General features: G+C 48.5%; 1 protein-coding gene across 2 annotated transcripts; it reads left to right on the top strand.

Annotated features, from left to right (window-relative positions):
* Positions 1-4,361: 4,361 nt before the first annotated feature.
* On the top strand, positions 4,362-11,155 carry PIK3IP1 (phosphoinositide-3-kinase interacting protein 1). 2 transcript variants are annotated; one of them, XM_054844879.1, is made up of 6 exons: positions 4,362-4,662; positions 4,855-4,971; positions 5,081-5,200; positions 7,111-7,296; positions 7,432-7,510; positions 9,520-11,155. In XM_054844879.1, the coding sequence occupies exons 1-6, from the start codon at positions 4,575-4,577 to the stop codon at positions 9,725-9,727; spliced, it is 798 nt and encodes a 265-aa protein (XP_054700854.1). In that variant the 5' UTR covers positions 4,362-4,574; the 3' UTR covers positions 9,728-11,155. The 2 variants fall into 2 exon arrangements, with proteins under 2 accessions (XP_054700854.1, XP_054700855.1); XM_054844880.1 differs by having other exon boundaries at positions 4,452-4,662; positions 5,084-5,200.
* The last annotated feature ends 813 nt before the right edge of the window (positions 11,156-11,968 follow it).

Genomic DNA, 11,968 nt, shown 5'->3' with positions numbered 1-11,968 from the left:
AGAAGCTTGCCTGAGATCAAACAACAAACTGGTAAAAGAATTTAGAGTAAGGCTCCTGTTGACTCAGACCTGTGTGTTCTCTGAGTAGATCACAGCACCTCTCAAAATAACTTCCCTTCCTCCACCCTTAAAAATGCATGCTCTGTTTTTTGTCAATAGCAGCCTGCGTCTGTAGAAAAAAACCCCAAAACGGTGCAAGTGGAGGCTGAAACATCTTTAGACGGATTCCTAACAATATTACTACAATTTTATGGTATCTTGCTAGGAGACTCACCCATTGGATAGCAGGTAAAAGCAGAGTCTGTGGTCCACATACTGATGTGAGAATTCTCCAGCAGGAGAAAGAGTTAAGGGCCACAATCCAAGCCGAGTCCTTCACAACAGCCACAGTGGGCCAGTGTGAACACAAATATCTGTGGGCAGTTGGGCCCATCAAAACCGCTGAGGGAATTGTGGAAAGGCACTGGGCAGTTTGTGACAAAAAAAGGACAAAGAAGCGTTGCTGTTAGAGAGGACTCAGTGTGTGAAATTTCTTGTCAGTGACTGCTGAGAGTATTTAGTGCTAATCTCTTAATGCTAGAAAAGTGTAGCTGCAGTGCTTCTCCCCCAGTAAACAATAGGACCAGATTGCCCTCCTGAGGCCTCTAGCCTTTTATTACAGCCCACACAGAAAGCTCATCTGAGAAAGCACTTTGAGTTAGTAGAGCAAACTCTCTGAACCAGTCTGAACCAGTTCAAATATCACATATGGTTGTTTTGCTTCTGCAGACTTCCTTGTTAGTCCTTGGAGGCTGTGGCTGGCATTTACTTAGCAATAGCTCATGCTGTCAGATTGAAGGGGGAGGGGAAGCCTCTCCTTGAAGATGTCAGCAGGGGGATGCAACGGTGCAATCAGATATTTCTCTCTATCGTTCCACACTGAGTCCTTTGTAGTGACTGTCTCTGTCTTGATTTTTTGTTATACTCAGTTTGGTTTCATAAACTCAACATCTGATCCTTTTGTTGCAGCCCTGATTTTTTTTTCTTCTATTCAGATTGTTTCTAGGTTAGGAATAAAATTTATTTGATTCTGACTCCTACATCATTGCTTACAGAAGGCTTTTTACAGGTGAGACCAACAGTTATTTTCACGATCCAGACAGAGGCAACAAAGCAGTAAAAACCCCTCCTTTTGCTGGAGTTGCAAGTACTTAATAGCATTTAGTAGCATTTGATGCTTACTTTTTTTTTAAGCTTTAAGCACAAATTGCTCTAATATTTGGGTCATGGTGGATGAGGCCTCGGAGTGTACTATCTTCATTCTCAGGCATCACAATTTATGAAGTAAGTAGAAAATGGCTTAGAAAAACTAGTTTTGAGGAAAAATTGGGAGAATTATTTTGGCTTGCCTAGAAAGAGGAAAGGGGAAGTTATGGGAACATGACACATGCCCTGTTACAAGGAGGGCAATGGTCAACTTTTTCCATTTTAAGCAATCCATGTTAATTTGACTAGGAAAGAATACTTAGATTAGAAAATTGATTTTGCTTACTCCCCCCAGGATCTTATTAAGTGAGATTAAGTAATAAAGTGTGTTAGTTCTTTCATAGGAGATTAGATGAACTTTTGTCCAAGAAGATCTGAACATACTTGGCTGTGGCCAGAGAAGGAGGGTGGGTTTGATGACCTTGTGGAGTGCTTCCAGGGCTATACATCTGTGGCTGCGTCCCTTTGCACAGCATGCTGTGCTATATGTTAGCTTCCTTTATATTTTCTGCTTTAAGAAAACTCTCCATATACTTTGAATTTTTCCACAGGTGAAAAAGTAGAACAAACAAACAAGAAAGAGCAGTTGACAGCAGAGAGAGAAAGCAGACATTGCTCATTCTGGAGCCTGTATAAAGTAAACAGCAGAAAGGTACCAGCTCACAGCTGAAATTGGTTCACACTGAGTTTAGGGAAGATGCTTAAAGTCCCTCATTCCTAAAAATAGCATATATATTATCCTGTGAAGTGTTTGCAGGTGTGCGTATGTGTTGTGGTACATGTATGTGTATATACCTACAGACTTTTGCATGTAAACTCTGTGAGGGTGTAGTTGCAGAGCTGTTAACTTACTTACAGTTTGGGTAGTTACTTTAAAACCAAGTCCTAGGAAGTAACATCAGGTTTCATCTCTAAAAGTGTAGCAAGAGCAGCAAACCCATTCCCAAACAGCAGAAAGAGCAATTGAGTCTGCCTTTGACAGCTGCCACCTGGCATCCTATTAAACTTAAGTCTGTGAAACTGCCAGGCATAAATCTTTCCTCATTCTGGAGAAATCTAGAGATGAAAGAGAAAAAATTATGCTTGGAAGTCAGTCATGGAAAAGACTTTGATCTTTACCATTAATATGAAAGTTTTTGCATTTCTCCCAGATTCTCCATTGTCATTCTGTAGACTAGAAACTCAAATTGTTTGCTGGAACTTGGCTGGGTGTAATGAGAAGTGCAAATTTATCCTGTTACATAACAGGAGAGAGAGCTGGGAAGGTCTGAGATTTGTTTCTACAGATTACTGCCCAGCCTGCAGTTCTTGGATCAGTATGTACAGGAGGAGGTGCTTTCTGTGCAAAGTGGCGTGGAAGTGTTAGCTAAAAGAAATTAATTGTACAGGTTGGCAGCCATCTGCACACTGGTTTGGCTAGACCGTGCCTCTGGATGCATGTGTGGCCCTGCAGTTTCTGACTGAATGGAATTTGTCCCATAAAATCTCTTATGAAGAGCTATTACAAACAGAAGGCCTGATTTAATAGCCCTTAGTAAAAATTCTTGCTTACTCCAGTTAGCCTTGCCTTCACAGATAGTAACTGGAGAGTATAAGGAATGCAGTAACTGAGTGTCTGTGCAGACAACAAGCGTAACGTCATAAAGCAGACATCTTAGCTGGTGATATCGGTCAGGACTGACACAGTTTTGGTTCTTTTACAACCTGGCTGCAGTTTTTTAATCTGACATTATTAAACTAAATTTACTGTAGTGTTAAATCATATTGTTAAAGTGTGAATCACACACAAGTACTAAGGCTTTTGGTTTCATGTGCAGTGGTAGTGCTGCTTAATTGACCTGTTTTCCTCGTTACCCATCTGTCATGCTGGTACATCTGGTGGTATTTTGTGGCTCCATTGCGGACTGGATGCAGCAGGCGGCCTGGCTGTAAAGGGTTAAAGTGCGTGACCTGGTAAGAAAAGGGCAAAAGTTGGGCTGGATCAGCACCTTGAGCCTGTTTGTCACACAAGTACCTGGGAGTGGAGGGGAAGGACTACTGGTCCAGCCAGCACTGTCCCAAAAAGTGATTCATCAAACACTGAATGCAACATGCAGCTTCCTGGCATAGAAATACTTTTTTCTGTGTTCAGTGGTTTCCATGTGATTTCAAAGCACTTTAAAAGAAGGGAACTTCCCTGTCTTCTTCTGAGAAGGAAGGTTTGATTGTACCTCATGTAACAGAAAGGAAGGGAAAGCGCAAAGAAGTGAAGCAGACAGATTGGCCAAGGTCAGGAGGAACTCTGTGGGAAAGCCAGAAATAGCACCTTGTGCTGCAGGCCTGTGCCTTGGCTACAGCCCTGTCAGTTGGCCCTGACCACCTTTGAGAGCTCGTTGTCAAACAGGACCAAGTATTCAGCTGCTTGTTTTTCACTGGTGTAAAATAGAAACATTGCTGCTGACTCGAGATGCTTGTGTACAGTCACTGGCATTGCAGTATCTGAATACCTCTGCCTGTTTGGAAACAAGTGTCTATTGTAACCCATTGAAATGTCTGCAGAGAGGCTTTATCACGGTGGCTGAGTGCCTGCAATATAATTACTCTAAAGCTCTTCGGGCTATTTACCTTGTTTTTCTATAAGCAGGCACAGCTCTTAGAGTATGTGGAGTCAAAGGAAAGCAATCGATTAGCAAAGGCGAGAATGTAAGTCTTTAATGTGGAGACGCACAGTGTCTGTGGTAGTGTGTGTGTGTGTCCCGCACGGTCTCTCCATAGAGCTAAGGGAACCCGAAGGAAGAATCAGGGCAGGAGAGTTTAGTCCTTCGTAGTAGTTCTCCCCGGGAGAGAGCAATTTTAGGTCCCTGAAGACAAACCCCTTCCCCACCACAATCAGCAGTTCAAGCCTAGTTCCGTGTCGGGAGTCTCCTCTTCTGTCCCAAGAATTTCCCGCGGCTGTAAGGGGACGCGGAGCTGCGCTTCGGCAACGTGTCCCCGTGTTCCTCCCGAGCCAAACGGCCCCCGCAGTACCGAGCCCCCATCGCTGCGCCCGGTCCCGGGGCGGCGGACCTTCTGCGGCCGGCGGCAGGTTCCCGGCTGCCCCGAGCCCTGCCCGCGGAGGCTATCCCTTCGCCTCCCGGGGCTCTGTGACGGGGCTGGGAGCTGCCGTGGGGGCGGGCGGCGTCAGCGTTAGGACCCGGCGGCGGCTGCGGGGCGGGGGGGGTAAGGGGGGGAAGCGCAGCCTGGCGGTTGTTTACCGGGGAGGGGAAAGCTGGGGCAGGTCTCGCCGCACGCCGAGCAGAGCCGAGCTGCGCGGCCGGGCTGGCGGCGGTTCCTCGCCGTCCGCGCCGAGGATGCTGCGCGGGGACCCGCAGCGGGCGGCGGCGCTGGGCGCCGTGTTGCTGGGCTCGCTGCTGCTGGCGGCCGCCCGGGGCGCCGAGGGTGAGTGCCGGCTGGACCGCCCAGGGGGGCCCGGCTCGGCTTTGTTGTGGGGGACAAAGGCCGGTCTCGGGAGGGAGACACCCTGGGGGGGGGGCGACCGGGCTCGCATCCGCGGGGGGCGTGCTGGGGAGCGGCCTGGGGCGACGGGGGCTGTCCGGCCCGCCCGCATGGCCTGGCCTCGTCTCTCCGCAGAGTGCCTCCGCGGCAACGGCGCATCCTACCGCGGCAGCCAGCGAGTGGCCTCCGGCGGTGCCCCGTGCCTCAACTGGCTGGCGGTGCGGAGCAGCCCCGGCGCCGCGCTCCCGGCAGGTGGGTCCGGGGAGCGGGGGCGGAGGGAGCCGGCGGTGGGGCATTTCGGGGGAGAGGGGTGCTGGGGGAGCCGGGGCGGTCCTCGCGCTGACGGCCCGGTACCCTCCAGCAGTCGCCGAGGACCACAACAGCTGCAGAAACCCGGACGGTGACGCCGCGCCCTGGTGCTACATCCGAGGCACCGCCGGGGTCCCCGAGCGGAGACCCTGCGACATCGCCCAGTGTCCAGGTAGGAGCTGCCCCCGCCGACCCCCCTTCGCCTCCTGCCCTCCCCGGGGTATTGCCCTCCCCGGCCTGCTTCCTTCCGCTGGGGGTTGGGTTTGTCACCAGGGTGGGGTTCTCCCTGCGCACAAACAAGCCCGGCCTATGGCAGCACCCACTGCCCTCCCCCAGGAACGGAGTGTACCCGGGGCTCCCCTCCAGCCCTCCCCTGTGTGTGCACATCTGCCTCCCAGCTGTGCCTTGCCCCTACAGATTTTGTTAGCGCCTGAAAAGGCCTGTGCAAAGCCTTGTGCACTCCCCCTCCCCATTCTCCCCCTCCCCATTCTCCCCCTCCCCATTCTCCCCCTCCCCATTCTCCCCCTCCCCATTCTCCCCCTCCCTTTTCACTAGTCGCTGTAGAGCTCTAGCTGCATTGCAAAAGGCTGGGAATCTAGGAACTGCAGAAATGTTGGTAGACCATTACTGTGGGGCACGTTACTGCTGTCTGAACAAGTGTCCTGCTGCTAAACAAGTGCCAGGGCGAATTTGGTTACAGGTGGGGAGAAAGAACTTGGAAAAAATGAGAACTGAAGGCAGGACAGTAAGAAACAGAAAATCCCAAACACTGGATTTCTCCTGGATAGTCAGGATGGGAAACAGTTTACCAAGAGAAAAGGTGTAGCAAAAGCCTGTTTCAGGGAGAGAAGATGTCTGTATTGACTGAGGCCAAAGTAACCACTTGGTTTTTGTGAACTGTTCACTTATTTCTGGGCGCCTCAAGATTTACGCACCATACTGTCCCTCAGGATTGCTATCCTTGCATGTAAACACTTTCTCCTACACATACATCCTCTCCTTTACTTCACTTTGCTCATCTTTTGCCTCCTTTTCCCTAAAGATAAAACAAATGTTCTGCTGCCAAGATCCTTACTCAAAACAGTCATGCAGCTTCAGGATGGTTACCTGACCTTTCAGCCAATACACCATTCGCATGTTTAAGGATTTGGCTATTTTTGTGTCTCAGAGTGGTCACTTTTTTATTTTAGTCATGTCCTGCAGCTCCCCTCAGTTCAGCTTCTCTGGCCAACCCTATGTAAAGTAACTGGGCAGTGCAGGAGACCCTGATTTCCTGTTTCTAACTCCCCTTCTGTACTTCCATTTCACATTCCAATGAGGACTCAAAATGGCTGCAGATGGAAAATCCACACGGAGTTATTGCCAGCTGTGGGGTGAGATCCAGGGCCTACTGAGAGGTGGAGAGAGTTTTCAGGTGTGGATGCATACTGTGCATGGTATTTCCAAAAAGTAGGTTTTTCTGTTTAGGACAGATACATATTTTCTGCTGTCATAGCTATACTTACACTAGTCAGTGGCTGTGCTGCCTGAAGGGTTGCTCTGGCTTAGCCTGTCCATCATGCTAAAGGAGTTTGTTACACAGCTGCAAAGAGGGGCTGGGTAAGAAGAATGTCCCCAGGTTGTTTTCACACCAGCTGGAATCTCCTTCTGTCAAACGTTCCTGTGTCAGGAAGATTGAGGCAGAAGGGAGATAAATAGGCTCCTGGGAGATTTGGGATGGAGATTCTCATCATCTTGTTCTTGTCTGTTCAGCATGATTGAAGCTGCAGCCCGTATATTGATCTATACGCTAAATGAAGTCATTGTGCGTCCCCTGGACTCGTGCCCTGAACCTGGGTTTTGTTCTACTGTCTGACCTGTCTCATCTGCGGTGGTGCCTTGCACTCTTAAAATAGGTTCATGTCAAAGGAAAGTGGGGAGTGCACTTCTTGTCTGCCTTTGTAGGATTTCTGGCAACAACTTAAGAGGGACCAGTGTTTGTCAGTGTATGTTGAAGGCAGTTCAGTGATACCAGTCTAGCACGTGTTGTTTTGAAGTATGCTTTAAAGCTTCATATTTTGTATGTCTTTCTCCTCTCAACAGATGCTGCAGCTGCCACAGCCCCAGTCCCTACAGCAGAAGTTGGTACTTCTCAGGAGGTCAATCAGGTGTTTGAACCAGCGGATACCTTGCCCTCCCGGAGCGAGGCAGCTGCTGTGCAGCCCGTCATTGGGATCAGTCAGAGAGTGCAGATGAACTCCAAAGAAAAGAAGGACTTAGGAACACTAGGTACAAACACAGGATCATGTGGTGAATCCATTCCTGTAGTTCTGGCAGGATGGATTTGTTCTGAGGCTCTGAAAGCAATGCTATAGCTGGATCTACTGCCTCTTAATTTTGCCTCTTTCCTTTCTCTCTGCACAGGGTATGTGCTGGGGCTGATCATGATGGTGATAATCATTGCTATCGGAGCCGGCATTGTCCTGGGATACATCTATAAGAGGTCGGTGGCTATTCTCCTTTGTCCAATGCCAGTGTAGGCATGAAGCAATGTATGTAGAGTGGGAATGTCTGAGCACCTGCAGACCCAAGCAGATCCTAATGAAAAGGCAGATAGAAGCATGTTCTGATGTGGCACATTGTGCAAGAGTTTCACTTCTCGCACTGAGGAAAGAACTATTTAAGACAATCCCATTCTTCTCCATTTCACCCATCAATGTGGTATGCTGTCCCATTTAAAGTTTCAGACTGCTCTCTTTATTTTTTGTGTGTGCGCATGGGCATTGATGTGGCTTTCTCAGATGCATCCAGGGGACCTAAAAGCTGGAGAGAGCAGATCCCAGGTGCTCTCACAGGAAGTTTCTTTTGTGATCAGAAAGAGAACAATCCTTCTAGCAGGCCACCTGTTCCCCTGGTTTCTCTAGTCTAGCTAGCTTTAGATGAAAAACAATTGGCAAATTGTTTGCCACTCATGCATTGTATCCTGTGTAGCTGAATATCAAGCAGCACTTTATTTTGTCAAACAAAGTTAATTTTACCAAAGGTCCTGTATACTTTAAGGTCAGTTTTGATTCACTTAAGTTATGATTTGTTCAGCCACTTTACTGTGTTAGGCAGAAATGTTTCTGTAGCTCAGCAGTGTTTGAGGTTAGTGGTAAGAGCAAGAGCTTAGTTGTAAGAGACAGGGGCAGGATTAACAAATAACATTGAATGTCGCTGCAGCAAGTGAAGGCTCCCTCCTCTGGGAGGGTTTGTTCTGTATTTTGGCTGTTTGACAGCAGTCTGACACAACCAAGCAGAAGGAGCCCTTTCCCAAGCTGGGACATGTCCTTATGTAAGTGTTTATAATAAATGCCAACAGAAAAAAAACAGAGGGAGGAGTGTTACATAAGGGCCAAAACACAGAGCGCTGCTTGTCGAGGAATCTGATTTGAGGTGTCACTTCAGAGAATGCTGTCTTGTGTGCTGGCAGGAACGGCAGCCACTGCTGCATGCTCGTAGGCAGCTTTGTAAAGAAGCCAAAATGCTTATGTGCTGACAGGAAACCCCAGCGGCTCTGCCTGGTTGGGATCACAAGCCCCAGGAGGAGTGAACGGTGGTCCCACCTTGCTCCTATCTTACGGGAAGAAGCAATAGACCAATGTTCAGCTTTGTCCAAATGCAGCTTTGTTTCTTCAATCCCAGATTCTCATAAGAGGGCTGCAGTGTAGGTTTACTGTCTTTCTCTCTTCTTGCCTTGCTTTCAAAATTGCATGTGCAAGCTGGCAGGTTTGGGTAGGTGTGGTGAGAAACCTTTAATTGGTTTAGTAGCTTTTGGTATACATAGCTTTTCTGGAGACAACATGCTATAAATGCCATCCATTTTTAAAGCAAGGCGGTTCTTCCTCGGTACAAATTACAGAGGTGTTGCCTCCCTTAGCAACAGGCTGAAGAGTGAGGTAGGTTTGTGGTATCAAGCTGTTAGCTGCAGCAGCAGAAGGCAGGGCCAGCTCTGAAGTAAGCTTTAATACTTTCAGGAACAGCTTCATTTGCCACACAGGTTTGTTTGCTGCAACAAAAGGCAGAATCTGTCACCACCTCCGGTATTTGTTTCTATCAGATAAAACATGTTACAGAAGCTCTTTTCCACAGCAGTGGGCTCTGTGCTGTCTCACTGCTCCCCTGGGCCTGCACCAGGCAGTGCTGTGGGATTATATAGGAAACATTTGTCAGCTCCATGGTTTGAAGGAGAAGCCTGGCTTTACAGTCATCATTTAGCTGTAGCAATGTCAGTGAATAAGCCAGTTTGAGGGAGGGACAGACTTCATTTGGCTGCTTGTTTTTTAAAGATGCTCATATGGGGTCCTTTGCTCACAGTAGGGAATGTTTCTGGTCCTTTGTATGTAGCTGAAACACATGTTTCTTAAAGAGCAGAGTCCCTTCTTTTCTACTACATCACCTTTACTGAGACTCTGCTTCCAGGCAGTGGCACTCACCCTATGCACATATATATTTTGGTTCTTTTTAATCTAGGGGGAAAGACCTGAAGGAAAAGCATGAACAGAAAGTTTATGAGCGTGAAATGCAGCGCATCACACTGCCACTCTCAGCGTTCACCAATCCTGCTTGTGAGCTTGTGGATGAGAACACAATTGTGGTGCACACCAACCAGACGCCTGTGGAGGACATGCACGATGGCAGTGGCCCACTCATGGGGCAGGCGGGTACTCCTGGTGCCTGAGAAGCTCGGGCAGGAGTGATACAGGCTGAGCAAAGCCTCCAGCTTCCCGCTGTGAGTGTGGGGGTTGTGTGTGTTCATTTCTGTTTTGTTTTCTTTTTGATGAAAGCCAGATGAAGGTGATGCAGAGGGACAGAGCAATGGGCTATTCATCACGATCTGTTTGAGGAGCACCATTCAGTGCATGACCAGCTGGGGACTGGTGTGGTGGACCTTGCTGCTTCCTCCCACCTATCTCCATGGCGTTACAAGGAGCTGGGGGGGATGATGGGCCAGGCTCACAACTGGCCACAGATCCCATAGTCCGGAGTGTGGTCTTGGCTTCCTCTTTTTCTGTTCCTTTCCTATTTAACGGTGTGCACTGTTACTTAAGTTTCAGCCTGGGACCCCAGGAGGGAGCAGTACTGCAGGGACTGAGGGGAGCTTCACGTCAGACTTAGCTAGATAATTACACTCTGATTATAGTTCCTGCCTTTTTGCTTTAGTGGCTGAGAGCTGGAGACACTGTCCAGAATCCTGCTACTGGATCAGGTTTTTTTTTTTTTTTTTCCAAGGAAGAGTATTTGAGGGATGGCTTTGGCCAGGAGCAGTATGTCTAGCCCCAGTGTCAATTTGGAAAAGCTCTTCTCAAGCTCTTGACAAATCCAGGTCTTCCAGGGCTGAGGCCACATCTCCATTCCCTTGTGGTGCTACATGCACAGCCACAGTTGTAGGTGTCCAGGTGGTCTGTGCTTCCTGCTCACTTACACAGATCAGGAGACCAGAGGCCAGCACTAGATAGTCATGGAGTGAAAAAAACAAAGTGCCCTTCAGTTACCTATAGCAGGTTGAGCACTGAGGACAGATAACATCCTCTCCCGAATTCCCTTGGCTTTTTACAGTGCTAGCTGCAGAAAGAGTGGCAGTGTGGCCGAGCCAGCTGGGGAGGTCACCCTGGCCATGATGCAGCAGCTCTCGCTCTAAGGGCAGGACAGGGCAGCTGCTCTTGCCAGATCCCAAAGTTATGGCATGGCTCCTGGCCCAGCCTCCTTCACACACACTCAGCTTATGCAGCAAGACTACTTGCTTAGAGAGCCTGGCCCTATTACAGAGATTTTGTAACAACTTTTATTAGCATTTCAGGGGGTTTGGAAGGGATGGTTGCTGCAGTCTCTCCCAAATGGCACCAAGGCAAGGCCAGTTCAGGGAAACATCTGTCCCCACCTCAGGGGATTCAAGCCATTCAAGTAAGTTTTCTAGCCATCTGCTTTAAAGCTGTGGGCCTAACAGGGAGCAGCATGGGTTTTAGTGATGTTTCATTCAGAAAAGGGAAACATTTTATTTTTAACAGCCTTTGAATACCATTTCTTTGTAAAATGTTTTAAATACCTCATTATGAGAAGGTGCAAACTGTGCTACCTTGTATTAAAGCTTAAAGAAAACCGCTCTGTAGACTTGTGTGGACTGTGGCTTATCTGTATGTTCCTCCTGCCAGAGCAGCATCCTTTTGCTTGTTGCAGACTTTAAATTGAGGCGAAGGGAAGATGCTACTTCAGTTTGCCAGGCCCAAAGGTAAATCCCTACAAGCAGTGTCTCCACTAGGGGCATGGAGCTTGTCTCCTTGCTGCCAGCAGCTAGTCTTGGACTGGGACGCTGTTCCTGAAAAGCAGCTGTGGGTGTGTGAGCTGTGCTGACTAAGCAGGCTGGCCCGTGGGAAGATGCTCTCGGTTACAGCCCCTTCCTGCACTGACGCAGGTCAGTTCTGCTTTGGTGCTGCTCAGCAGCAGCTCCATCCCTTGGGGCCTTGCATTGGAAAGCGTGATGGAGACAGAGCACAGCAGGTTACAGGAGGTACTGACATAGCTAGCATTTTTGTTCAGTTGTTGCCTTAATAAATGCCCCTTGAACAACATATTTCAGAATAAGAGGTTTCCAAGAACAGGCTGTATTTTTATCCTGGTTCAGAAAAGGAAAATGGAGAGAGGCTCTATGATCTGCTGACTCCCGTCTACCCTTAAAAAAAGCCACCAAAAACCCAACCAACACGAAAACAACCAACCAACCAAGCTTGACAAGTTCTTCCCTTTCCATCACTCCAGGTATGTAGTACTACAGAGCACTTGCATTGTGCTTCTGTAGTTCTGTAAATGTGTCAGAGCCCTTTGGCTCAAGAAAGTGAGTTCTAGATACCCATCTGTGCAGTTTTGATGTTGCTGTTGTGTGACAACAATAGAAACCTGAGAGTTTCCTGCTTTATGTTAACAG

This window comes from Grus americana, chromosome 16, assembly GCF_028858705.1.
Source record: "Grus americana isolate bGruAme1 chromosome 16, bGruAme1.mat, whole genome shotgun sequence".
Lineage (NCBI taxonomy): Eukaryota > Metazoa > Chordata > Aves > Gruiformes > Gruidae > Grus > Grus americana.
Note: the sequence above shows the minus strand (reverse complement) of the source record. Positions and strands in the feature narration are given on the sequence as shown.